The sequence below is a fragment of the Platichthys flesus genome, chromosome 20 (genome assembly GCF_949316205.1).
Source record: "Platichthys flesus chromosome 20, fPlaFle2.1, whole genome shotgun sequence".
In the NCBI taxonomy this organism is placed as follows: domain Eukaryota; kingdom Metazoa; phylum Chordata; class Actinopteri; order Pleuronectiformes; family Pleuronectidae; genus Platichthys; species Platichthys flesus.
The window spans coordinates 7906496-7934417 of NC_084964.1; the positions used below are offsets into that span (position 1 = coordinate 7906496).

Genomic DNA, 27922 nt, shown 5'->3' on the forward strand with positions numbered 1-27922 from the left:
GGGAGTGGAACCCACAGAAGTTGTAATTACAGCCTATAAGATGGGAATTTCCATCTATGAAACAACATACTGCTGGTGTGTGGTGGAGACTGTAGATGTCCAGCTCCCTCTGGAAGATATCCGTCTTGCTCTCATTTTGGATAAACCACTTCCCGTGGCAGACTTTCCATTACACTGAGACACTCTGGAGATTCATTTTGATATTCATGTGCAGGTTTGTTTTTACACGTTTAAGCTACAAAACAAGTTTATTCACGACAAATAGAAAACGAAAAAGAAATACTTGCAGTAGACCTTCGAAGGGGAATCGTTTTGCTCCATTGGTACTTTTGAGCTATCTCTGTTAAAGCAATCTCTTGAAATTCCAGTCATGACTTTGCAGTTCATCAGGATTAGTGCTACAATTTATGACGTCTATTGCAGTGGGTTTTCAGCCCAGGAAAGAAAATTAGACGCACACGATGTGGGAGCTTCGTAAAACAGATTGACAGAGATCCAAATTCAAACTAAAAGGAGGAGGCCGGGACGTTGTAATGACCCCAGAGACGAGAACCTCCGCCTAAACCCTCCTCTGTGGCGTCAGGGTCATCCTGGGACTGTCGGGGACTTTGTGCTGAACAGAGTTTAGAATGGGGATGACTGGCTGAGCGACCACAAACAGCGCGTCCTGTGAAATTCCACCGTCAATAGGGGCTTTTTCCAGGCCCGGTGCACCACAACCCTCCAGAGACCCTGAGACCCTGACTGTATTTGCAGAGGCTGAAAGAGGGAAAGAGCCACACAGCTTAAACAGCTCCCTCTCCATGTACCAGGAGGATGATGGATGCAGCAGCATGATGGCAATAATGAGCAGTACATTATCATTAAAAGTATTAGAAAATAATTGACTATTGCATTTGCAATTATGGTATGTTTTTATAAACAAAAGGATGTTATCATGATCACACCCCTGATGCTGACCTCCTGCAGACCCCACGTATAAACCAAATATATAATCAGAAGAAAATTCCAGTTGCCTTAATCCTGACTGACAGGTGGCTGCTGGGAAACGCAGTGCAAAGAAATGTTTAGGATGGACAAAAGTGTCTGTAGCTAAACACCTGGGAAATTATTACATGAAGGAATGGGGACGAAAATATGCGATATATCACCAAAACAATATCAAGTGTAACTTTTCCGAGTAACCCAGTGCCTCCGGAAAAAGCACAAACTTTGTTTTAATTAAATTTTTCCTTATATTTTAACCTCGAGGTTGAGGGGAAAACACACACACACACAGCTTCAAGCAACACACTGTATATCATCTGATTCATGCCTGAATATGTTAGAGGCTAAAACAAACAGGGATGGATGTGTGTGTGTGTTTCAGCAGCCTGGGCTCATTAGAGTATTTGCAAAAGCAAAGAGCTCCACCTTGTGGAACTTGCTCATATTAATTATTTTTCTTAAGTCACACTGTAACTGAGTTCAGATCACTTTCTTTTCATTCAAATGGAGAAGAAAAAACAGACACCAATCTTTTTTTTTTTTTTAACAATAAATTGAATTTTATTCAACAGTTTAAAAATATGATTTAAAAGGAAAATCAGCATATAAACGAACAAACGCCGAGAGGTAAAATAAACTGTGGATGTCATTCATCATCAGGAAATGTCCATATAACGACTTTTCTCTTGAATAACTAAATATACTGATTTTGTTTTTTTTTACACATACTAAGGCATATAGACTTGAAAAACAATTACTGCTTGTGTGATTGAGACGTGTATCAAACCAAAGAGATTGAACTGCAGGGGCTTTTGGGAAATTGAGTTCTTCAAAGGAGAGGACAATGATGACGATTTTGTTGATAAGTGTGTAAAATAAATATGTTTCGTCCAATTATGGCTTTTTATCTGTGTGACCAGTTTAATAATCAGCTCCATATGTAATTGTGAATCATGAACACACAATCCTGTTGTGTTCCAATGTGTTGAAAGTGACATACATTCAAAACTCCTTGCTGCAGGTTTTGGATCTGCGGTGCGTGGAGGGCATCAGTGAATAAAAAAAAGAAAGATGCAGATGTCTCTTGAAAAAGATGGTGTTTCCCAGCAGAGACGTTTGGGAACAACGCAGTTTGTTCAGGAGTTTACTGCTGAGGAAGAGATGTGGTTAAAAGGTAACAGGAGGACTTTGAACTAGAATTCATGTTTTAAAAAAAAATAGACCCCTCTGCCTCCGGACCTACTTTAGCTATACGGACCAAAGGAGTCTTCACTAAAAGAGACGTGACTTGTGCGAGAGGCCTCAAGCTTTTTAATTTGTGAAAAAAAAAAAAGGTGGTGGGGTTAGAGTAAAACTCACCAACCCTTGTCTTGATCAGGTTAATATCAGAATAGTGGTGTCCATGGAAACATGTGTAGTGTCATCAGTAATACTGGTGCTTTTCCTACAACCACAGCTCAAAGTGTCTGGTGAGAAAAACACACACTGGTTTCGTTGTAGCTCGATATGTTGGAGGATAGCGGACACTTGCGTCCCCTTTAAATATTAACTTGCAGATTAACCTTTGCTACATTTTTCATCATGGTAGGCTGAAGACCAACAAAAAAAAAAACATCCCTGCATCCAAACATTCAACCACCATCCATCTCACAGCATACATTTATCAGGGAACGACTGATCTGCATTTGTGAGTGTGACTGCAAGTGATTGCACTGAACTCTACAGTGAAATTTGAACTATGTAACAAGGGGGACATCTCATAAAGGCCTTTTACATGAAGTAAGATTGTGTAAAATATAGTGTAACATGACAGAATGACCACCGCTCCATCTTTCTTCATTTTGTCTTCAAAAGAGAGCCAACTCGGAGCGACACTGTAACAGGAGAAGCTTGAGTGTAAAGTCGTCAGCAGAGCTTTTGCCCCGAGTCTCAATGACGGCCGATGACGGGTAGGAAAACAGGATGGATAGTGAGGTGCTTCCATTTTGAATATTAAGATATTTTATCAAGGGCTAGAATACACCTCAATTTGACCAACGTGAACATTTGTAACTTTAACAATAACCGTAGCTGGTGCTCTATGAAATCTGCCAGAAACATAAGATATGAGGTCTATGTCTATTGTATTGCACATACAGATAAAAAAAAATGCTTATTCAAGTTCTGCTTAAGAAAGTAAGAAAACTCCTAAAGATCCATTAGTAAAGGGAAGATTAAATAGAAAAATAGAAAAATGGGTGATTTTGATGAACCTAAAAAAAGCCGAAAGCAGTGAATGAAAACAACGTGCATCGAGCTGTAGTTTTGCGAGTCCGTCCTATCAGGGTTGTTTCGATACCGCAAAATCTATATTTAGATAAGGTGACTTGTCAATCACATGATCTCCGCAGCAGAGTAAATAAGTTACCTTAACGCTCCAGATAATCCAATGTTCATGTGTGAGAGGAAAACTCTGCAGAAAGTCTGGACCCAATTCCGCACACGTCATCTGGAGTGCATGTCTGAGAGCTGTTAATGGTATGGTTGAACTTAAAAAGGCAATGACAAATTGCTCTATTTGAAATTTGGGACCTCGGTCGTGATTTAAGCGTCGTGGCCATTGCAATTCTAGATTTACTGCAACGTTAAGAAGTAGTTAGCGTTGCCGGATTCACTGAGAACAGACACTCAAATCTGCAGCTCGTTGTTTTGGTTCACTGCTTCATATGGTCAACAATTGCTCATCAACCCCCACCCCCACATAAGGCAGCCATTTCCAGCAAACCAGCTCAATCATTCTTAAGCTCGTGAAAAAAAGTCAAACATCTGGCGTAACATATATTTAAAATCACTGGACCACATGGAGAATAAATGGCGAGCGAATACTGGATTTTACAATCATCAGGTGGTGGAGAAAGGGGGGGAAAAAAGGAGCCCCAAGAGATAGAGCTGATTATATCAGGGCTGTGTTGGTGCCCCCTAGTGTTCAGGGGCTGGGTGTTATTAAGTGGTCAAAAAAAGAGCTTTTTAAGACTATCATTTTTGCAGGGGAACATCCATTTCCCTCGACGCTATGATATGATTGACTGCAAAGCTATGACTTGTGCACCTGGAAAACAGTCTAGTCTTAGAGAGCTACGTTAATCTGACATGTATCATGTGGGTACATACGTTTTCCTTTTGCCCACACATGCACGCACACACATACGCACGCACACACACTTTTTTGTCGGCAAAGATTGATGAAATAAAACAAAAAAAGGCAAGAGTTATAGCTTGGGTCAATCTAAAGGTTCCTGAATCTAAAAAAATACAGATGGCTTAGCCTAGTGGTAAAACTAGCATCTCTCAGGACACCGACCGCATGTAGAAGGCACACAAACTACCACAAAAGTATAGTTATAATCTTCAAATGTGCAAAAAAGCTCAGATTACATCTTTTCCTCAACAAAAGAAAAGAAGGAAAAGTTTGGGATTGAACTCTCTGCCCTCCCCTCCTGTATCTGTGGAGGAGTCCCGTCCGTGGGCGTCCACCAACTCCAGCACTTCTGCATTTTGTCCATTGGCACCTAGTTTCCATGAGTGCAGACAAAGAGGACAGAGGCCGAGTCTTTGCGTGTGCAGCGTGATGTGCACAGTTTGTGTTTAAAACGGCTGCTCATTAAAATACACGTCCAGCTTGAATTTGAACAGGTTCAAAGTGACAAGAAGAGGAACTCCAGAGTGTACTGGATTCACTTTAACAACAACCCAACACAACCCGAACAAAAAAGGTACAATTACACGTGATAGATAAAAGAAAGCAGCACTTAAGAGTTTCTCCCTCATGTCGATTTTTTTTTTACGCACCTCCAAAGTTCAGTTCTATCTCAATCCAGCATTCAGAGGCACCTCCGCTCTGCTCGTGTCGGCCACCCACTGCATCGTCCCACCTTTGTTCTTCGTTATTCACTTGGGGGGGGTGAGGGGGGTGAGGGCTTGGGGGCTTGGAGGACTTGGAGGGCCTGTGGGTTGACGATGACCTGGATGACAAAGTCCTTCTGGATCTTGGTGTCCTGCAGCCGCGACTTGTCCGTGAGCAGCTTGCCGGAAAAGAACCAGCGCTGGTGGGTGGCGTCAATGTCCTCCTGGGCCTGCAGCTGCTTCTTGAGCTGCCCGATGGTGTCAGACATGCTGGCGCTGAGGCGCAGGTCCTTACCTGTGGACAGTCGTACCTGCAGGGGGCACAGAAATACAAATTTGTCAATTGCCATTTTCACTTTTTCTTCAATGTGCACTGATTAATAAAGGGGGAAGAAAAGTTTGGTTTTAGCTCTGCAATTACATAATGTTTACTAGATGTGCCTCAAATATTTCAATTCAATCTGATACCAGCCAGTATCAATTAAATACTGGGTGAAAATCACATTTTAGAAGGATTTCATGGATTAAAAATGTCCCCAAAAAATTGAACATTTGAAACGTGTTGGCTGGGACCCATTGGTTCTCACAAAGAATTAGTCTCAAGGGGCAACAGAGAATATTTTGGGGCCTCCAGTATTGACAGTGAATACCTGGGCCAAGATTCCATCTTCTGTTCGCAGCACACAGTCTACAGTGAGGAGTTGATTTAATCAAATGAGTAAATGTTTCTCCACAAATAACATCAACAGTGACTCTTTATAGGGGTTTTAGGTCCAGACGATGCTCAAATGTGATTGGTCAAACTACAAATGGAAACTAGAAGGCTTTTGGCCCCAAAATCTTGTCCCTCGCCTCCAGATTCTGTTAATAGAGATTAAGTTGCTCCATAGTTTCCAATTTAAATCAGATGCAGTAATACCCTTTTCGTTTGATTTTAACATTGGGTTAAACCCACTTTTACAATGGGCTGAAAGACGTCACAGCCCGGAAATGTATAAGAAATAAGAGTGTCCACCCGCTTATGTATTTACATACAACCAATCTGAACAGGGGTCAATAAATACCTGTAACCAATGCAGAGGAATAACTGCTGATTGTACCCATTCACACTGAAGACAAAAGACAGATATAATGTGTTTCTTTCAATTGTGAAAGGGGGATGGATTCTTAGCAGCGTGTCATTGTACCTTGAGCTGGAATTCCTTTTTGGGTGCTACGGTGGGTTCGGGGCTGTCGCTGGGGTCGTCGTCGCTGCGTTCTGAGATGAGGTTGATGGGTGGAGCCAGGCAGTAGACGGGCAGCTGGTAGCGGTTCCCGAGTTCATCGTAACACTCTCCGAGAGTACCTAGAAAAGGTCAGTGGAGGAAGAAAAACACAATCTGTCAAATTTTAACAATACTTTGTTTTGTGGGTTATTTTGCGCATGTGAATCGAAATATATGTGATGTATACACAGTAAAAATGATATTTCCAGTTCTTGGTTTATTTAAATGACTTTGTCTATCAGGCCCCCTCCCAGACATGTGTATGAACCATTATATTTTTGTGCACTGTCCATGTTCCATTCCCACCGTGTGGCAGTGTGATACTGGCTCCGTCCACTATGGCCTGGGCCAGCTCGTGGTCATTGCACTCCAGCGCCACAGCTGCGGCTTTCAGGGCGTCCCAGATCTCTTTACGGCCCTCGAATGCCGGCGCTGTGTCCCAGAACTCGTCCCGCTTGCTCCGCAGCTGGCCCTCCGTCATCGGGTAGTCGCTCTTCCACTTGGGCCTCTCTTTCTTGAGAGGCTCATTACGTCCTGCAATGGAAAAGATTGTTACAGGTAGAGGAAAAATGACAACAAAAAGAGTGTGACTCACTAACATGTGCTGTGTGTATCCCAGAGGTGTCACAAATAGCAGTATTTTGTAAAACTACAGATCAGGTTTCGAAGAAAAATGGTGGACAGGTAGGATTAGGGCCAAGAAAGAACCACTCAAACTTTTGGGGGCAATGAGAATGTGTTTGTCCAGGAGTTTGGGCTTGACTGAATGTTAGGGGACTGTCTGTGCTTGGCGCAGGTATGTGTTCAACCGAGTGTCATTCTAGTACTTCATGTTTCAGGCTCCCTCTGATTGTTACCTTTAGATACAAATCCTCTGTCATCGTTTAGCTTATTCCAAAATAGTTTGTTTTTTTCACATTAAAACATGTGTCTTGTTTTTAGAAACATTGTTCATTATATTTCCTTAATATACGTTTCATTCTCTTTTTTCTGATTGTGTCTATGGTTCTAACTTTTGTTTGTTCTGTCCTCACCTTGTTCTCTTGTTGTTGTTGATTTTGAACCTGTGGTCGTGACGCCCTCAAAAACATTTCATGGGGTTTGTCCTGTGACAGTCAATTTCTATATATTGAGTATGGTATTAATTGTCATTTGCATGTAGGGTCCTTTTTTCTTCCTGTTAGAAAATGTTTCATGAATTGAGAGGAAGGATCTAAGTGAAATTCAAACCTGTGAATGCAGCAAACAGGCAGATTGATTTATGAACAACATGATGTTCCCAGAGAATTTATAAACGCTTTCATCTCTTAGCAGTAATAAACAGAGCTGCCAGCAGAAAGAAATGCTGGTTGACACCAGAGACAGGAAACATCCCACCCCACCCGACCGTGTCATCCGATTCTAAAATTAGCAGGTCATTCAGAGTTTGAAATATGCATGAAGCACGCGTAGCCTAAATCCATCTATGTAACCTTACCTGTGATTCCCACCATTCAGTATTAACACAAAGCACATCTAGGAGAGCACTTATTTAAGTAGAGGTCATACCTGAGGGTCACACACTAACACACACAGACAACGGCCTAGCCTCATGAAAGTGACATGTCCGAACTCATGTTAAAATCGAACCGATTCTACAAATGATTTACCAAACTAGTTCTCTTTAACGGAACATACTGTGATGTGGTTCTGTGCCACAGAAGGAAATGTTATTTATCAAGTGCCGACTGTCAGCCACTTCAGTTTATGAGCCCAAAAATCAAGTACTGAAACAGGTCGAAGCTTATTTACAAATGCCTGAGAGGCTGAGGTGCCCGTCACCCAGGAGTGGAGTGATGGGAAATGGAGATGAGTATGAAGGAGACAGGACAAATCCAAGAGGTGTCCTTTCTTTCAAACAAATTATTTATAGTGCCGGCGGCTCAGCAGGATTCATTTGGAGGATGAGGGGTAGTGTAGGATTAGCACTTGGAGCGAAGTGAATCCCCACTGAAGCAAAGGGGCTTCCTCACTATGGCAGCAGATTTGTGTTGTGACAGATTCTGAAGTGTGAAATCGCTCATTACTACCAGACAATAAGACATATCCTAATGTAGGTCCACGTTGAACAAGGTGGCAATATTTGTATGTTATCCTGGTTAAAGAATACACAGCACAATGCACCGTTCATCTATAAAAAAGGTACATTTGTATATAAATGTTTTTTGTGATAAATTTGTTTATACTTAAAGAGGTAATAATGGTATCTAGAGTTCCACTAGAGAATTTGCTAAAGTTGTATTGGGATTACTATCCATATCTCAAATGTTGATAGTTCTGTTGCTTAAAGAGCTGCCACTGGTAATTATTTTCATTATTTATTAATCTTAAAATAACATTGTTGATCTAATGCCAATTGTTTGGTTTGTGAACAGTGAAAAATGCTCTGTTTCATTCACAACTTACTACTTTCTGTCTTTGCTTACACATCCCTCATCATGTTGACATATCCATTGAAAGACTGTATGCTGACCATCACAAATGGTTAAAACAATATGCTATTGCATTGACATGGACCCTGTGGTTCTAGCTATATAGAGATAGTTCCTTACGGGAGGGCAGACTGGTTTCTTTTTATCTCTTACTGACACCTTCTCTGATATCTACAGAGGATATTCTCTAAAGAGCTCACAAGCCAAATAGAAACCCAAGTACTCTCTTGGTGTAGTACGCCTCTGAAACTCTTATATTTGTATATTGTTTCTGTACCTACACTGTATTTTCATTGTGCCTCCCTACAATGGGGATTCCTCCTGTACGATAAAAAGCTAATTAAAGCCATTTGAATAAAATGTGTTAGTAAACAGGAAAACAGATTTGAGAAGCCTCAATTTGTAGAAATACCTTTTCTAAAAAGGTTATGTCTTCAAATAAGAAGTGGATGGTTATTATATAAACTTGGCAGTAACAAAAACGGAGCGATACAGTGAATGGTCCTGTTGTGTCAGACCAAAAAACAAAACAGAGATATCGGGAAAGGCATTACAGACACATGAGCAGGTGCCATGAGACGAGGCTACAGTAAAGCATGTCTTATTTCGTGAGTGTTAATGTAATGTTTCATAAACAAGGTATCAAGATCATATCCGAGGCTTCTGTGTTCTCCATGTCAGGAGACAAGCACACAAAACAATACACCAAACAGCCATCTGGGACTCACTTCAATCAATGGTTGTTATAGAATTACCAGTTTCTGGGAAAAGGACGATGACACACGATGTTACTTTGAGTGTGTAAAGATGTTTCACAACCTCATTCCCCCGACATGAGGCAAATGATACATGTGGGGTGTTTCCGATGCTCCTCTTTAATAGCAGATATCAGTGAAAATGCACTGGAGCACAGGAGAGGGGGGATTCCACACGCAACAACAAACACAAACATACAAACCGTAATGAAGTCTCATCCTTGTAGCTAGTCGACTTATCACAATGATACATTTGTCTTTCTACAACTACAGATAGAGTCGGTCTCCGTACTTTGACAAAGTCCTTTATCGTAACGATATTTTGAGAACATTCTCCTTCAAAAAGTGACCTGTTCTAAAAGAGTATTTATCTGAACTGCTTTGACACAGCGGACATGACGTTCAATCTTGATCTGCCAGATTTCACTGCAGGCCTTGCAATCAGGCAAATAAAGCTTCTTATCCCTCAGGGGATGCACATCACAACTCCACATAAATCACAGATTTTAAGACTATAACTTAAAAACACACTGTGAGTATGAGGGTGTGTCAAGCAGTCCTGTTAGAGGAGCCAGTCAATGACTCAGCCGGACATGACGCAACTTGATCAGAGCCTGGTCTAGTAGAAAGTGCCTGTTGATAGCAATCAGGCTGGCATATTTGACCGAACCACCACCATCCCCAGGGAATCTCAGCTGTAATGGCTTTCACTTTATAAATAGTCTGTTTGGCCACTTTGGCAAATAACAAAAGATGGAAAAAAGTATTTTCAAGGACATACAAAGCTCTAGAAATTGATATCAGATGCTCCCTCTAGGATCCAAGTGGTCTCGTTCTTTCCCTGACAAAAAGCTTGAATCCATCTTGAAAACATTCAGCCTTTCTGATTAAAAACTGGAGACAACTCCTGCTCCAAAAAAATACTAAATGAAGCACTTTGCATCAGAAAAAATGAAAAGGTCGGAGCCTGACACTAAACGAATAACACAAATTAAGCCTTCTAAAACGGTCACTATAAAGGGAACTTCATATCAACCAAAATGCGGATATTCAAACAACGTCGGAAGATAAGGTGTGAAGGGCCTGTGACCAAACAATAAATAACTTCATGAGCAATAACTTCTCGTATTGGGAAATTCAAATAAGTCTCAAACTGATAACTGCAGTGTTTACTTTTGCGCAAAATAACGTAGCTGGTTAACTTCTGGGTTGATAAACCTAGGAACAACTTTCACTATAACATGGGAGGAGGCTGATGATCTGGTCCCAACAATATTCAGAAACCTGTGAGATTCAACGCATTCAATCAACAGTACACATTTCCACGTGTCACACCATCTGTCAAGGTCACGTAAAATATCACAGACATTGTTGTCTGGGGTCAAACAACTATGCAAAAATTCAGACTGTCTGCCAAGTCAGCTGTGCGGCGCCTGCGTCACTCCGTTGAGTCGGATTTGCTAATATAACATTTACTCTCGCTAAGTGCAGAAGCAACGATCCAAACTCAATGTGTCACTATCAAAGGCAAGTGTAAAAGGACAAAATGTGGCAGCTCGCCAGTATTTATCTTTGGGAGAATGTTATCTTCCGGGAAGGTAATGGACGTCAACCTCGGGTCCCGGGCGAGAGTAAATGGCATATCAGTAACCTCTGGAATCGCTGGGACCTCCTCTGCTTTGTGGCAACCATTACATCCTGCTTGGTCCATACCTGCACTGAAATACGGTATGTTGTTGCTCACAGGTCTACCATATTAGAATCCCAGATAGCAGTTGACACAAGGGGCTTATTGTTGTGGAATTAAGTGTGAGGCATGAAAGTGGGTGAATCTGACTGCAATCACTGTGAGGGGTAGGTCTGGGATGCTACAGCTCGCTCTGCTTAAATAGCACAAGGGAGTTACACTTCATTCTGTTCACTGTCAAAGCAACACTATGCATTATTCTAACTTAAAATGGCAACTTCAACGTTAGTTTAATTGTTCATAGACTTGGAATAGGGAGAATGGTGTTCATGTCATTACCACTCTTCACCATCTTCTAAGTAAATTTGGTGAGAGGTTGCGTTGCGCTGTGAGAAGTGTGTTATTCCTCTTTTACACTATAAATAGAACATTCACTACCTATCAAAAAAATGCAAAAAGCTGTCCAGTCAACAATCTTCCTTTAAGTTTGCAGTTGTGCATGTTATCACAGCAGGCCACAGTGTTTTGTACCTTTACAATGATCACTATCTAATCAACCCACGTGAGCTAAAGCTATGTCGTGTATCTATTAGTCTAAGCATGCTGGTATGCACTCCTATGTGACAACAAATGAAATTAATTGTGAAAGTCTCTCATGCCCCACCAAGAGAGAAATGTATCAAAACAGGTCTGTTTTCTTTAGCTGCATTGCTTTGTCTTAAACTGTATTTCACTATGTTTACCAGCAGTTTCCCCACAGAAAAACTAAAAGGTGAGACCGGAGGTGAAACCCAAGCACAAGTGGACATTTGGGATCCACATACATCTGAATAGAATGAGTCTTAACCACTCAAGTGTTTTTTTTTTGTTGTTTTTTTGTGTATTTTCTGTGCACTTTAATGAAAGCTTTGTAAATCTATACTTAGTATATGTGTGATTGAGCAGTGTCAGTAGTCAGCCACTTATGTCTGGATTACTAGAGTAGAGTGGAAATAGACATCCAAACAAAAATTATTTTCCTTTCAACCTTCTCTGTCTCCATGCTTTCAGAGGACGTTACTACTTAACTTTAACATACACCTTAAAACATGTCTTCGCATAGACCCTCACTCTGTAGGGTCTATGCTTAAACGGTCCTCAAAAAGTATATATGTACGGGAACACACAGCGGTGGTCTTACCTCCTCGCCCCCCGTTCCTGGACGACCCTCGGCTGTGTGTGTCCTCCCAGCCCTCCCAGTATCTCCCGACACATCCTCCCATGGTAATAGACTTCCGATCGGTTTCCACGCGTCTCACCAGCCGAGCAAGGGGCCCATCACGGACGAAGACGTTGAACTATGGGGGGGGGACGGGTCGAGAGGTCCGGAGCTGTCAGCCTGATCCGTCATTCGTACCAGGGGGTAAACGGAGATGGCTCGGTGAGCTGTACCTGCGGGATCGTGACTCGATGCGTGATCGTGCGTTTTCCTTTCTCTGCGAATCAGCGCTTGAGACACGACCCCCTCAAGATTCAAAGCTCGTGGCTACAGGAGTTTGGCAGCCACGCAAACAAACAGGCGCTATTACAGAGGAAACGTTTTAAACGTTAGTTTCCAAATGGACTTTCCAACTCGCACGTTAAGTTGTGAATACTGAGCCGTGCACGCAGCGCGCACCTCCCCTCGCTAGCAAGCTAACAGGGCCAGCCAGCTAGCTACCACAACATCAGTAAACACAAACTTCCGCGCACTCGTGACCGTTTTCCCTGCGCGGCGAGTTCCCCCCGCAGACGTGGTGGGGTGGTTACAGTCCCCCCCACGGTCCTGCGTGTCGCACGTCACTTGTTGGAAGTTGACTTCGGATCTTCATCGTGTTTAAATCCCCTGAAAGCGTCTTCCCTCTGCGCCGATCAAAGGTGACGAGCGGCGGAGCTGGAGCCACCGAACTTTTTTTTTACGCATGCGCGGAAGCACACATGCAGGTTCTGGGTTCCAGGACATCAGGACGAAAGGAAGCTGTTAGCGATCGACGCTAACGACAACTCAACACTGATGATTATTTTTGATAATATAGGTTTGATTAATTTAAAATATATACAAACCACGTTTCTTCAGAATATAAACTAACCTTGTACACCGGGAGACTTAATCTTGGTAATACTCTGTGAAGAATTTTTTTTCCCCACAGCACCTGAAAGTAGCACCAAAAACTTTAAATCTCAGGATTTAGCTTTGTTTCATTAAATATAATGAATAAATAAATAAATCAAATTTAAAAAGGAACACAAATTAGTAGAACAAAATATTAACAACTATAAAGACGTAAGTTCACTGTATGTTTCAATAATTAATAAATAGTCAAAAGTGACCCGGCTCCGTTTTTATCTTCTTCTTTATTTTTATCTTCTTTATCTTTGCAGTGAAGGATTCATCATTCAGTATTTCTAGAATTCCCAAATTAACTTGTTTTTGAACATCACCAATGGCGTAACATTTTTCTTTTGTTACTTTTTAAATCATTATTGTATCACTACCCTTCTAATGCACGTGTCAAAAATTACCCATGAGTCCTCCATGAGTGTTTCTTTGCAATATTTTGTTTTAATAACAATAAATGTGTTTTATCATTTAGTAATCTAAGTTTTCCTTAAATATTTTGTTTTTGGTTACCACAAATCATAGTTTAACTTTTTCCTTTCTTACTGTATAAACAAAATTTAATTATCTATTTCTAAATCACTTTTACTCACGGGTCAAAAATACATACATTGCATTAACTACGGAACACCTAACATTCATTTCACAGAGCTGCCCCTGCACATCTGATGCATGTAAGTCTTATTTTACAATGCATTACTAGTGAGAAAGAGAAATATGTACAATACTAACTAGCTGTTAGCTAGCTAGCTTCTTTTCTGGCTAGGTAACCATAGCTAGATCAACAAAATAAAACTCAATATCCATCATTGCAGATTTGACTCAGTAGAAGGGGTTTGCATAGCTTGTGTATCAAGGGGTTAATAATCATAACAAAATCGACTACTACACCACAGAACTGAACTGCACTTATTAAAGTTTTAAATGACATACCTCTGAACATTCATGCATCCAAAACTTCAGTTTTGCCATTATTGGATCTCAGTGGTGCATTTGACATGGTCGATCACAATATGCCTATTGACATACTGGAAAAGTGGGTGGGACTTACTGGCACTGTGCTAAATTGGTTCAAGTCTTACTTACAGGATTGGGATTACTTTATAGTGGTTTATATACTACTACTCAATTGGTAATTATAAATCTGGTTAAACAAATATAACATGTGTGATTCCTGAAAGGTCTATTCTAGCACCTTTTATTCAATATTTACATGCTCCCTCTGGCTCAGATTATGGAAACCAAGCCAGAAATCTGGCTGTAATAATTGACTCGGACTTAAATTTCAAAAACCACATTCAAACTATTACTAAATCAGACTATTACCAGCTCAAAAACATAGCAATAATCAAGGGATTCCTGACAAAACAAGACACAGGAAGACTAGATTACTGTAATGGTGTCGGCAAAGGCCCTAGCAAAAAAGCAATCAGGCAAGTGCAGCTCGTTCAGAATGCTGCTGCTAGAGTCCTCAACAACACCAGGAAAATGGACCACACCACTGAACTGGCCTCCTGTGTTTCAAAGAATCGATTAAAAAAACTGTACTACGTGTCTACAAAGCACTGAATGATCTCCGAGTAACTTGTTGTCTCTGACGCATCTAGACCCCTCTGGTCCTCTGGGGCAGGTTTACTCAGTGTAAAGGGTGAAGCAGCATCTATGCTCCCGACCTGTGGAACAAACCTTTACCCAAAGGTTAATAAACTTGGTCTTCTGAAACTGTAGAATCCTTCAAATTAGGGCTGAAAAAACTGTCTTTTATTGCAGCTCTCTCATACATTCAGACTCAGGCCATAATACTTTTAAACTCCTCTGAACTGCAATAACTCCACCAAACTAGCACCAAGACATATTAGCATATTGCACCATTGCACAAATTGCACTATTGTTGTTTTATTTTCTCTTCAGCTGGTTATATATTTAGATATATATACTTTATTTTCTATTTGAAATTTTGATATTCTATTTTATATTATTTCTATTTTATTTTTTAGGTTGTAATTACTTGAGCATTGCTAGAAGAGAGCCTGTGACTCAAGCATTTCACTGCCAGCGACTGCTTAATGTTATTGTTGTGCATTTGATAATACAAAATCTTGAATCAACTATTAATTTTCCTTTTTTAAACTATATTCCTAACTTTACTGTGCAAATCAGTTTAATTCAGTGCTTCTGCGATGTTCTTTATGGAAGCCCATATCCACCACTGTGATGAAGGAAATTAAAGTCCTGTAACTCATAATAATGACTTATCATCTCATTATGACAGGATTTGTATTTTCCTCATCCCAGTGGCGGAAGTGGTGTTCCTGTGTGTGAATGCTACTGAACAGTTCACCGTGCACTCTCGGCGCATGCGCAGTCTCAGCAGCGGAGCCTCAGGGGAGCGATGGCCGCGGACAGCTCCTTGCTGCTGTCTCTGGTGGAGGAATATGTCTCTGGACTCCAGGACAGCAAGGCCAAAGACACCGCGACGGGTAAATAAGTTTGTATAAGTTTGTGATTCACCCGCCGCCGCAGCTCGCTGTGGGGTATCCACCATTGAAGCGAACTGAGCGGCCGCCTACACACGGCGTGATGCTCGGGGAGCTAACAACATCCTGCGAGCCGCTGCGACATCATGACACTGTTTCGAACACGCGCCGGGACACGTCTCGGCTCACTTTGCCACTGTGCCAGCACGTATTGAATGTAGCCCTGCTTTATTACACCACTGTCATTGTTCGAGTGCTGTGAATTTGAACGCTAGCCCCGCTGAGGTCTGACCGCATGCTGCTGCTTGCTAGCTGCCGTGTTTGTGTCCGTGTGGAATCATCCCGTCAGTGAACTCTGTAACTCTGACCCCCCCGCCAGTGCTGCTGGGTAATCTGTAGGTCACAACCATAGATAACTGCAGTCAGACTCAGGTCTATGTTTTTGTGAGATGATTATATGTTTATGGCTATCCCAGTAACACTGGTTTTATTTCCAGGTGTCAAAGATGGAGAGTTTACAGTCCTGCAGCTGGTGGAGGCACTGGGGTGAGCTGTCAACCTGCTCAGCAACAGCACACACACATGACAAGAACTTCAACTAAAGCTGCAGTCACTTATACCAGTTTGATAATAACCACTGGCACATGTCAGGGATCACCAGTGGGTGTTAGGGACAAATCTTCCTTTGCTAAGACAGCCCCACATCAGGCTGATCAGACCTGGGTGTGTGTCCCCAACGTCCTGGGGCCCAGTTGGGTCTTTTCTCCTGATCCAGAGCAGTCCATGGTGGTTTCTGATGCATGACGCTGATGACATTTAGCCATATATCACATTTGGACAACATCAGCGAGCCATGGCAGGGTTCCATAGACAGCCAGTCAGCCAATACCAAGAACCCAGACATTTTTAAACCGCTGTATGCTTCTAACCCTGTATGGAAGTGATGATTGTAATCATTGCTGTATGGCCTGGCTCAGGTTAAATGGCTTAGTAGACCAATACACACAGAGAATGAATGTCATTGAACTTCTTTTATTATCTAGTTTTAAACAAATAACATCATAATAATAATCCCATGAAGAATTCAGGTCCAGGCAAAATTGCAGTGTTATCTGGGTGAAACTAATACACTTTAAAGATCAGTACATAGATTTGCATACTCACCACCTTTACTTTTACTTAGGTTCTAAGATTCTAACATAGTTGTTAACATAGTTATTTTGATATCACAGACTTGTCACATATTTCACTTTCATTTCCTTCTGCATTTGATCTTGATTGCAGACTGAGTTTGACGAGCTCTCAGCCGCACACTCGAGCTAGAGGGGTCCAGCTGCTGTCTGAGGTTTTGCACGAGTGCTATGAAAACCTTACAGAGAGAGAAGGTGCACTTCCTTTCTGTCCTCTTTGTTTTAATCATTCAGTTATAACCTAACATTCATTAATTCCCCTGTCTTCATAAGGGCATTTTCAAGCCATCATAATAACATGTCATATTCAAATTTTAAACATGGTAATTGGATGCAAAACCCAGAGATGTGTTGACCGCATGTCTCCCTGTCCCACTTCTCCATAGTGGAAGTGCTGATTGCTTTCTATGAAAACCGCCTAAAGGACCATTACGTCATCACACCGTCCGTCTTACAGGGACTCAGAGCTCTGGTGAGTGTCTGACTGCTGTAGCTTTTCATTGACAACAACATCTGAAACATCTCGCATGAGATGGATCGACTGCTAAGCTTGCAAGGCAGTTTTTTACATCGGAAAGTTGGAGAATTGTTTTGAGAAGATCCAGATGTGACATGCACATTGTGTGTTTGTGCTTTTTCCAGACAAAATGTGCGGCGTTGCCTCCTGGCTCAGCTGTGTCCATGCTGAGGTCTTTGTTCCAGGATGTTCACGTACAGGTGAGATTCAATGTGTGATATTTTTATTAAGCACTTTTTATTTAACGTATATCTAAAGATGTTGTTCTTTGTGTTGAGGCTCTGTTTGTTTTTTTGATTCTGAACGGCGTCCATCTGTCTCTTTAGACCTGTGCAATATCTCACCACACTTTATCTAGTGGGATGATGATGTGCTTCTTGTTTCCTCTGTGTTCTGCAAAACACTTCCTCTTTAATAAAATATGCTTTGTGGGTAGACTGGAATAACGTAAGGGCGTATTCACACTGACAGTCCGGACCAAGGTTTTCTGTCTTTCTTACACTTTATCCTGTTAGTTTGGATTATAATTTAGGGAGCTATCTGAAGAACTCAATGTGACATACGTGTATTCTGTTGTCATCACCTACGTGGGTTTGTCTACCTTTACTTGACATGGTTTGTAGATGATATCACCTCCAATTTCAGGTCCGATTCTGGTCCGAGGCACTTTTCACAAAATGCTCCAAATTGCTCTTGAGTCTAGGCATTATGGGTAAATATTAGTTTTACCATAGTTGTCTATGTTCTGATCATTTTTCTCTAGTCTCTGATGCTGGCAGAGAGGTCGTGTGTCTACAGCATGCTCATCAACCTCATGGAGACCAGAGAGGCTGGTAAGAGACGTGTAATGAGCAGGTTTCTCACCTGGTGGTTATTATTTTTTCTCATGTTAATACAATAAGAAATCCTCTCTGATTTGGGGGTTGCTGGTCAGATTATAATTTTCTTTGATTAATCCACAGAGCTGAAGGGTTTAGGGGCAGACTTTGTGTTTGGCTTTGTTCAGTCGATGGATGGTGAGAGGGATCCTCGCAACCTCCTGCTCGCCTTCCAGATTGCAAAGAGCATCATACATCGAGGCTATGATCTAGGTGAGAGCATGTGCGACATCTCTCTCGCTGTTTTGAATCCCATGGACTCTGTTGCCAATTGGGTATGTATCCGTTCTGCCCCCCCCCCTGTTAATTTCCTGTTTGCTGTCTCAGGTAAATTCACAGAGGAGCTGTTCGAAGTGACGTCCTGCTATTTCCCCATCGACTTCACCCCCGTAAGTCCCTGTTTACTCAGCTGCTTTGGGCTGAGAACCGATGAAAGCAACAGAGCACAGCAGATAGAAATGTCATCTCCGACTTCCTGTGACCTCGGGCGAACTCCGCCCAAAACAATGATAGAGCGTCTGCCTCCTCGTCTGCTCACGCACGTCTGCCATTCTCTGCGTCACAGAGGCTCACAGCTCTGTGATGACTTGTTGACTCTCCGGAGCAAACCAGCAACACTCTTCCACAATGCTGCTGATGTGTTGCGTGACGACTGCACTGTTCTATTACCACAACACAATCTTACATGCCTTGTTAGTCTTTCACATGAAGGTTTGCATTTTGTATTTTGAACTTAATCTAACGTGCAATAATAACTTTATAACACAAAGTACAACTCCTGCAAACCAGTCCACCTATAGACCCAGTATTCAGTCAAATGTTCATGCCAATTCAAAAATAGTGAATGATAATAATAATACATTGTTCAATTAATTTAAGCTAATTGGTAGGTAATTGTAAAGGCAGGAAATAACAGTAACCTGTCTCGTTGGTCTAACCCAAAAGATTAAGCTACACAGAATTTGTCATCAGTACTAATTTTCTAGACAAACCCAGGTTGCTTAAGTATTATTTAGTATTTGTTTCATTGTCAAAATGTAAAAATCTTAGAAACAGTATTAGACATGGAAGCATTTATTTTTCCATCAAAAAATATTAATCTCCATTAATTTCTGTCTGGAGATTGCATATTGTGGTTAATTGGAGACTTAGGTGTGTTTTAATAACCTGTTTATCTCTTTTTGCTTTACCTTCATTTCCCCATACCCACCGCCAATCCACTTCAGCCTTCTAATGACCCCCACGGCATCACCAAGGAGGACCTCATCGAGGCGCTGCGGGCCGTCCTCTCCGGGACACCAAAGTTTGCAGAGGTAATGGGAACGTTCATATGTTTGCTTTTTGGTGTAGTGAAAATGTTCTGGCCTGAGAATAGTTGACCTGTCAAATGTGAGATTATGATTATGCTGTGTTTGTTACGGCCCTGCTGCAGTTTGTGTTGCCTCTCATCATCGAGAAGCTGGACTCGGACGTTCAGAGTGCCAAGCTGGACTCGCTGCAGACTCTGGTGAGATTCCCTCTTATTTCTAAAACTCTTCTCCTTCCTGTTGGGTTGGAGATAGACGTATTTCGCTCAAAATTTCTCATCTCATTTACCCAGCTCTAAGAGGATAATGTCAATGATAAGCGATTGCTCTTCCCTTAAGAATACACGCATGGTAACTGTTAACACCATTAAGCTGCTGAGACAGTTTACATGTGAATTAAAATGTATAATGATTTAATTCGATGCAGTAATTTACTGGATAAGTGCAAGAAGATGAAACAAGATCAAAAAGTACTATTTAGGAAAAGTTGTACCTGGCTGGTTATAACTTATTTATTTATCAGTTATTTTTATTTTGCAGACTTCTTGTATGTCACAATATGAACATAAGGATTTGGCAGAATTCCTTGAGGGACTGTGGACGTCACTTCGCAGAGAGGTTTGTTTGAAACGCTCAACATTCATGTAAATATATGGTGTCAAAGCTTTGATGGGACTTAGCATTCTGTAATTGTAAAAGCATCTTTAAGCAATAACCCGAATAACATTTTTCTGAGCACAGCAACTCTGCATGTGTGTGATAGCGAGTGAAACCTAATTTTCCGTCGATGTTGCTGTCTGCACATAACAAAATCAAGCCCTTGTTAAAAAAACAAGTTCATTGGTATTTTTATGCGTCCAGGTCCAACACTCGTCTATTATATAACATTTGAATCTCATCGGTTAATGGTTAATAATCTAGTAACAAGCAATTGTTGTGTTTTTGTTGCAACAGATTTTATTGTTTTTCCGAGTGAAAATGATAAAATTAGAACACAGATGGAAGTGACTTATGGCAGCAATGTGCCTGGAACATTACAATCCTCCAGCAGAAGAAGGGAGTGATGATTCATCAGCACTGAGATTAACTACAGGAAAAGCCCCAAAGCACAAAGTTTTATGGGAAGAGAGGAACAAATGCTGTTTCTCCTGCCTTTGTTGTCCGAACAACGCTGCTAATGATTTCAACAGGTTTCCTCCTGTTCTTAAGAGACTTCTCAACTGAACAAAGGGTCGGTCTCTGAATCAGAAGCCAATGTTCTTGTTTCATTGTTTCATCGCAGGTTTTTCAGACCTCCAGCGAGAGGATCGAGACTGCAGGCCTCGCCGCTCTCACCGCACTCACTTCCTGTCTCTCTCGCTCAGTCCTCAACTCTGACTCTGAAGACTCTCTCAGCACCTTCCTGGATCTTGTTCTCACAGGTGAAGTGCTGAAATTTAACTTATGAACACTAACTTGATTAAAAGTAAATATGCACAGTTGTACAGACGGGGCAATCCAAACATAGACCTGTATAAAAGAAGTCAAAACAAAAGCAAAGAAAAAAAGACACATATGCATAATAAAATACAGGTGAAGGGAACAGAGACGTCAGTTTTATTCAAACTTGTTGGACATTTAAATAAAACCAAATTGTAATTGCATAGGACTAAATAATGGTCCTATGCAGTCACAATACCAGGAAGGCAGTACTGGTGAATAAAATGAGTGTTAGTGGGAGGGTTTGCTTCAGTGCAGTGTGCTTGAGTATATGGGCAGGAAATGATACCACAATTTGACAATAGGACAGTTTTAAAGTGTCAATATTTTAAGTAAAGAATGATCAAGTTCTACTCGTAGTAGCTGCTGACAGTTACAGACATAACATCAGTTTTCTCATCAGAAGTAAAAGTCCGGTGATCTTTATATCACATTGTTGTAATCAGAGCTTATATTGTTTTCCAGATTGCAAGCATCATCTGTGTGAGCCGGACCTGAAGCTGGTGTGGCCCAGCGCCAAGCTGCTGCAGGCCGCATGCAGTGCGTCCAGCAGGGCGAGCCACATCATCACAGCCGCTGTCATGCCCGCCCTCGTCGAGCAGTACAGCAGCAGAACACAGGTAAACAAATCAAACTGACACCCAGATGTTTATTAGGTTTAATCTGAGCAAGTTAATGTGAGCTTCTTTCTTCTGCTGTTCTATATTTGAACATCTTTAAATTGTTGCAGCAACCACCAACTTTATAATAAACAATAAACGTGACTTTTTTTCCCTCCGGGAGCAGTGTTCCCATAGACGGACGTTGCTGGATGTGGTGCTGCGGTTCATCCAGTCAGTGACGAGCAGCCAGTCCTCAGAGAACGGTCAGTTCTGCATTCATTGTTTTTATTTTATTTAACGCAACATTCATTACTATTTTACTTCAGAACATCAAATCCACTTGTCATGTTAAACCTGTTTCTTTGTGCGTTTCATCCCTGCACATCAGAAGAGAGCATGTTTTTAGCCTTTCGTCAGTCTCTGTGTGACATGGTGTTCTCGGCCTTGTCGGAGACTAACTCCAGTCTGCAGATCACTGCCACCACCATGCTCACCTCACTGGCACAGCAAACAGGTGAGATTTGATACATTCCTACAGGTCACAGTTTACAGTCTGAGTGAGATTACCTCAGACCCTCTGTCTCTGGCAGGTCTGCTGCTGGACGCTGATATCGAGCTGGCTGTGGATCACCTGACCAGACTGCTGCTGACCGAGGAGGATGAGAAAGTCAGGTGAGGCCACGGTGGAAACTTTCACCTGACCTTCCTCTTCTCTGTCAATCATTTGATTCCTGTATTGCTCTCTCTTTATCTTTCGACACACACAAGCTGTTTTCAGTTCTTAACTTTGTTTATGGTCTCAACTTTACTATGCATGAGGCAGGACATGAATTATACATTCTACTGCAGAGAGCCCCCGGGAAAAATTTCAGGAAAATGTTCAGAGTGCAGTGCATGTATGAAAGCAGCTTCAGAGACACGCACTGTTTCTGTTTTTACTCAAGTACTTTCATTACTTAGCAGATTCATATCTACAATATCTGATGTTGCAGATTAACTAAACAAAAACTTGTTTCTCTGTGTCTTTGTTTTGTTTGTTGCTTCAGTGTTGCTGTGGTCAGTTGTGCCGGAGCCTTGGCAGAGCTACACCCAACAATCTTTATCTCTAAATTCATCCCAAGACTAAAGAAGGAGATGTTTTCTGGTTAGTTCAAATCCTAATCCAATAGTATGATATCTGTACTTTCAATGTGGAATACGTAGACAGTGTGTAAAAATTGTGAATTTATGATGAACATCCCAAACAACCTGTTCCTCTCCTCTGCTCAGAGCCCATGGACCAAGACAACAACAGGGAAGCTTCTGAGAAACATTCCCATCATTCAGTGCGTCAGCAGTGTTTATCTGCCCTGGCTGCGGTGTCCATCCGACCCAGTGTTGTCCAGGAGAGCACGCCTGTCCTCCTGGAGGTCCTCAGCTCGGCACATGCAGGTAATCTGTCTGTAGTGATGGTCCAGGTGCTTCTTGTGACTCACTTATTAAATAAATGATCAATGGAAATGAACAATGTTCAGTTTGAATATTGCAGAGTTAGATTAATTTGATTTTCAGCCATCGAGTTAACATTATATGTATTTTTTTAACTTTCAGTCCACAAATGGTTCATTATTGTTTATTGAGCTGTAATGACCAAATAAAATAGTTTTATTAATCTAGAGGTCAGGAGGAATGATACAATATTACGGGTCAAATATTGACATTTAAGTTGCTCTGCTGCTAAATCTCCCTTCTACAGTGTGTCAGTGTCAAATCACACACATAACTTGTTGCACACAGTGAATCCGTATTTATACTCTGCGTTAGGTCTGGAAATGGACAAAGCCTTCCATCTGTTATTTCATCATTATTTGTGCACGTCTTCTGAAAGCTTATTAATGAAACAGATTAGTAAAAAAAAGACCAAAAATAAACTTTCTATGAATGTAACTAAAAACTCTTGTCGCTTTCAGGTAGCGTCGGTTTCTCAGTTGAGGAGGTGGTGTTGGCGTGCCGCAGCCTCCAGAAGATAGCGGAGCAGGTTCAGGACACTGAGGAGACGGGGCGATGCTTCCATGAACTCATCATCCCACGCCTGCTCTCACTGGCGCTCCAAGCGGCACTGCAGGGTAAGAAGTAGATCCATCATCCCAATCTCAAAAAAAGGTTTCTAAATAACCTGGTTTAAGGTAAACGCTGTCTGTGTTTCTCACCCACTTGTTCGTGTTTGGCAGGTGAGGGGTCTTCTGGTCGTCGTAGTCCTCTGGTAGAGGAAGTTGTCCTGTCTGCTGTGGTCTCTGTCATCAGTACTTCCTGCTCCAGGCTGCAGCCAAAGTCAGTACATTCTCTCTGCCATTGCATTTTTGCTTGTGTTTTTTTTTTTTTTTTTTGCGTAATACACACATAAAAAAGTGTAAAAATGTACCGTAAAATAATTTTTTCACGAGGGGTCTGTTGTCTCATGTCTCCAGGTTGGCGGAACAGACGGCGGCTAGGGCTGTCTCTCTCTTCTTGGACGATGATATTTCCTTTTTGCCTGACAACTCCTTCCCCTCACACATCCAGCTGCTCAAGGTCTGTGGGTGCAGGGATTTGTGTATTTATGTGTGCTTTCTTCAGATATTGCCTCCCTCCGACAACAGATTCCTCATCATTACCTCACTGAGCACTTAATGATTATTAGATTAAAACAGATATGTCTGTTGTTGAAGAACGATTACAATATATTGCAGAATTACTATGTGACCCTGGTCAACTGAAATGAAACCTGCTCTTAAACCAATCGATTGCTGCTTGTTATTGATAGATTACCTACATGCTGTAGTTAGATGATGTGCCATGTTACTTGTTGAGCTGTGTTGTGCAAAATTCTGTTTGCAGAGTTTACACTTTTTGGTTCTGAGTTTGAGCATTGGGTAAATCTGCCTTCTCACATCTTTATGGACCAATGACATCACATATTTAGAATTAATGAGGCCCAAACATATTCAAATTCACTAGATCCAGATTTTTATTCGGATCTGCACCAAATAGCACACACTCATAATAATCAGACCCCCACACATAGCTGATTTTCTTTTGAAATGTCCCCCCCCCCCTCACCCAATGTCTGCTGGGATTGGCCCTCCACCATCGCAGGTCAACTATTTTCTGTATCAAGCGCTTTAGATAATATCTGGATGATTAGTCAGCCCGTAAGCCAAACACTTGTAAGGCTGATTAACTCTAATTATAAACAGATTCAATTACGCTCAACCTATTATGCAAAGTCTTATTAAGGTTTAGAAAATGCTGCCTATTTATTCTCCAGCCCCAATTTAGCTGTTATTATCTCAGGATTTGCACTATTGGTTCATGTCAGTGTTACCTGAAAACTTAATGAAAGTCATGTTTCCCCAGCAGCCGCAGAGGGAGTCCTGGAGCCAGTCACAGATGGTTTGTCTGCTCATGGGCTGTGTCTGCTCCTTACCTCGCACTGTGAGTCTCATTTTGAAGACCTAATTCTGCTTTTTGGAAAAATGTTTGAGGTCCTGAAGCTGTGTTCTGACTTTTGACTGTGTGTGTGTGTGTCGTCTAGGTGGCGGTGCCTCAGATAGAGCAGCTGCTGTCTCAGCTGGAGGAGATGAGCTGCACCTCTACCCACCCTCTCTCATACACCTCTGCTGCCAAGTGCTTCGCTGGGCTGGTCAACAAGCAATCGCAGGGTCTGTTGATTTTGACATACTCCCGTCTGTAGTCACACGTTCCTCTGACAGAACAGACAGCGTCATCCTGTCAGTTAAAATCTGTTAATGCTTTGTTTTGAATTTGGTCTTTTCTTCAGGTGATTCTCTCGACAGTTTGATTCAGAGGACGATGAAGAGAGTGTGTGGCGAGCTGGACTCGACATCGTCACCTACCCGCACTCAGGCTTTCACCCTCATGATCTGGGTAAGAGTTACACAGAAGTCCAAACCTTCTCCTGAAGTTCCTCAGAGGGGCTGTATGTGAGAATGCAAATGTCTGAGTCAGTTGCTCCCACATCCATTTTCCATTATTCTACCACCAGCTGTTGATCTATTAGTTTAGTTCATGAATAGATAAATAAAGTTGTTTCAGTATAAGAAACAGAAAATGCTTTTCGTCTTCAGGTGGCCAAAGGTTTGCTTCTCCGATACCACCCTCTGTCCACAGCACTGACTGACAAGGTAAATGCTGCATCCTTGATTTGATTTACTTAGCTTCATTCTCCATGTGCAGTTTAACACCTGGAATTGGAATATGGCTGTTCATCCTAGCTGGTGTCATCAGTTCACTGCTTATTATTTTTCTTTGTGAAGCTCTTCTCTCTGCTCGACGATGCCGATCTGGGGCCGATGGCGGCAGAAGGCTTCTCGCTGCTGATGAGCGACTCTGCCGACGTCCTGAACCGCGGCTGCCACGCCGACCTCCGCATCATGTACCGCCAGCGCTTCTTCAGTGAGAACTCTGCAAAGTTGGTTCAGGGCTTCAATGCTGCACCGCAAGGTTCGTGGGAACAGCACTGCTGAGGATAATGCTGATGTGAAATGCTGTTGCTCAAATTCAGCATTTACAGGAGATTTTTTGTTCTGTCCCCCAGAGAAGAAGTCCAACTACCTGAAGGCTCTGTCCAACATCGTCAACAAACTTCCGAAGCAGGTTCAAATCACTGAGCTACCAGCGGTGCGTAAACAGGAAACTGATTTGTTCTCTTCACGTTCTCTCTTTGGGAAACATTCTATCGTAACTGGGGTTTCTTCTTTCATCACTGCCCAGCTCCTGTCCCTGCTGCTAGAGGCCTTGTCATGTCCCGATCAGGGCGTCCAGCTGTCCACCCTGTCCTGCCTGGAGCCCGTCCTCATCGACCCACCGCCGGCTCTCATCCAGCAGCTGGAGGCTTTGTTCAGCAGGTTGCTGGCCCTCGTCTCCAGTCCTACCATGGTCAGTGACATATTGTACCTGCCAGTGCTTTCTGCCCTGCCTGGTTTTCAGCAGCACAAGGTGAAGCTGAATGTTGGCAACAATGAAACAAAGCAAGAAAAATCCTGAAGCAGCTCATTGCTCTTGTTCAAAAGTGGTGCACATAACATGATTATGATCCAGAGTGTTTGTATCTTTCTTGCAGAGTGTAAAGATCACCTCGCTGCGCTGCATCCATGCCCTCTCCCGCCTGCCCACACACGAGGTAAAATTCAAAATTGTCCATCTTTTAAAATTTGAATCATTTCACAGCAGGAATGCTCTTGTTGTCTTTGTTGTCATTTGTCGATTATCAATAAAAAGCTGGAATGAGTGCTCCACCTCACCCACTGGAACATCACAACTTCTAAAAATTATTAATTATTATCACTAAGTGCTATGTCCAGATTTGACTTGATATTATTAAGATATTTTAGTTGACAGAAGATAAGCCACACGTCATTTGTACCACATAACTTTCCTCGAGATATAAAATATTTCTTTGAACTTTTGTTTCAGATTTTTCCATTTCGGGCGCGGGTTCTGAAAGCTCTGGCTCGGCCTCTGGACGACAAGAAGAGGAGGGTGAGGAGCGAAGCGGTACTGGCACGGGGGGAGTGGTAAGAATCAGCCACCATTGTTGCAAGATGATGTCATTTCTTTTCCTGTACTGGTACTGTTTATAGCCTGCTCTGCACAACAACTCATCTTTGTCTTATTTTCCTCATAGGTACCTCGTGGGAAGTCCTGGGGGAAGGTGATTTTTACATCTCCACACCCACCCCCGTCTCTCGTTCCTTCCCCAGTCCCGACCTCCTCTCTCTCCAGGACCACATCCTCTCAATCCAACCACACAAGAGCTCCTGCTCCTTGGTTTAACTCCACCCACCATCTTCTCCCCCCTTTTTACTGGCATACTTTAGTTGCCTGTATTCTCATGAACGCACAAGTAAGAGAATGTGGACTCCCTTAAGTTACAAGAATGAAAATTTGAATACATTTGATGCCTTGTGTACGTTGTTGTCATTCTCTCTACACGACGCAGACATTGTGTGGATTTGTGCCATGACACTTTGATTGTGTATAATTTGATTTTTTTGTTACTCTCCACAAAGTTTTCTCTTTCACTCAGACCCTCCAAGAATTCATTATACAGTGATGACATTTTCAAATGTTAGGTATGTTTGCTTGATAAATAACCACATTTTTTTATCAGATGATTTTCTGACTACTTACTAAATAATAAAACCTGAAGTGTTTTTTTTCATTATTTGAAATCCTAAATTAATGAAATAATAAGTTAAGTATATGTTATATCTCAAATTGAAAACTGCTCCTGATGTATGCACTGGT

General features: G+C 41.9%; 2 protein-coding genes across 4 annotated transcripts; one reads left to right on the forward strand and one right to left on the reverse strand.

The window, feature by feature from the left end:
• Positions 1–1518: 1518 nt before the first annotated feature.
• On the reverse strand, positions 1519–12986 carry ubtd1b (ubiquitin domain containing 1b). The gene is made up of 4 exons (XM_062413920.1): positions 12228–12986; positions 6441–6668; positions 6057–6214; positions 1519–5180 (listed from the first exon to the last, which is right to left on the reverse strand). The coding sequence occupies exons 1-4, from the start codon at positions 12307–12309 to the stop codon at positions 4911–4913; spliced, it is 738 nt and encodes a 245-aa protein (XP_062269904.1). The 5' UTR covers positions 12310–12986; the 3' UTR covers positions 1519–4910.
• Positions 12987–15541: 2555 nt separating this feature from the next.
• mms19 (MMS19 homolog, cytosolic iron-sulfur assembly component) lies at positions 15542–27833 on the forward strand. Of its 3 annotated transcripts, none has more exons than XM_062413817.1 (31): positions 15542–15664; positions 16159–16207; positions 16946–17046; positions 17238–17323; positions 17494–17568; positions 18132–18201; positions 18331–18459; positions 18574–18635; positions 19473–19559; positions 19679–19753; positions 20094–20171; positions 20836–20974; positions 21498–21652; positions 21819–21897; positions 22023–22148; positions 22225–22306; positions 22681–22778; positions 22904–23065; positions 23584–23739; positions 23845–23944; positions 24082–24184; positions 25010–25087; positions 25188–25314; positions 25434–25540; positions 25741–25797; positions 25930–26116; positions 26211–26293; positions 26387–26551; positions 26736–26795; positions 27089–27189; positions 27300–27833. In XM_062413817.1, exons 1-31 carry the CDS (start codon positions 15577–15579, stop codon positions 27328–27330), a joined length of 3096 nt encoding a protein of 1031 aa, XP_062269801.1. In that variant the 5' UTR covers positions 15542–15576; the 3' UTR covers positions 27331–27833. The 3 variants fall into 3 exon arrangements, with proteins under 3 accessions (XP_062269801.1, XP_062269802.1, XP_062269803.1); XM_062413818.1 differs by having other exon boundaries at positions 25013–25087; XM_062413819.1 differs by having other exon boundaries at positions 22026–22148.
• Positions 27834–27922: the final 89 nt, after the last annotated feature.

What these genes read in the sequence shown, in the direction of transcription:
- ubtd1b (XM_062413920.1), bottom strand. Translation starts at nt 12,309, where the DNA reads ATGGGAGGATGTGTCGGGAGATACTGGGAGGGCTGGGAGGACACACAC. An exon ending in CAGTATCACACTGCCACACG is followed by an intron (nt 6,215 to 6,440) that starts GTGGGAATGGAA and finishes GACCTTTTCTAG; the next exon opens with GTACTCTCGGAGAGTGTTAC. An exon ending in AAAAGGAATTCCAGCTCAAG is followed by an intron (nt 5,181 to 6,056) that starts GTACAATGACAC and finishes TGCCCCCTGCAG; the next exon opens with GTACGACTGTCCACAGGTAA.
- mms19 (XM_062413817.1), top strand. Translation starts at nt 15,577, where the DNA reads ATGGCCGCGGACAGCTCCTTGCTGCTGTCTCTGGTGGAGGAATATGTC. An exon ending in GCTCCAAGCGGCACTGCAGG is followed by an intron (nt 23,740 to 23,844) that starts GTAAGAAGTAGA and finishes CGTGTTTGGCAG; the next exon opens with GTGAGGGGTCTTCTGGTCGT. An exon ending in TCGTCTCCAGTCCTACCATG is followed by an intron (nt 26,552 to 26,735) that starts GTCAGTGACATA and finishes TCTTTCTTGCAG; the next exon opens with AGTGTAAAGATCACCTCGCT.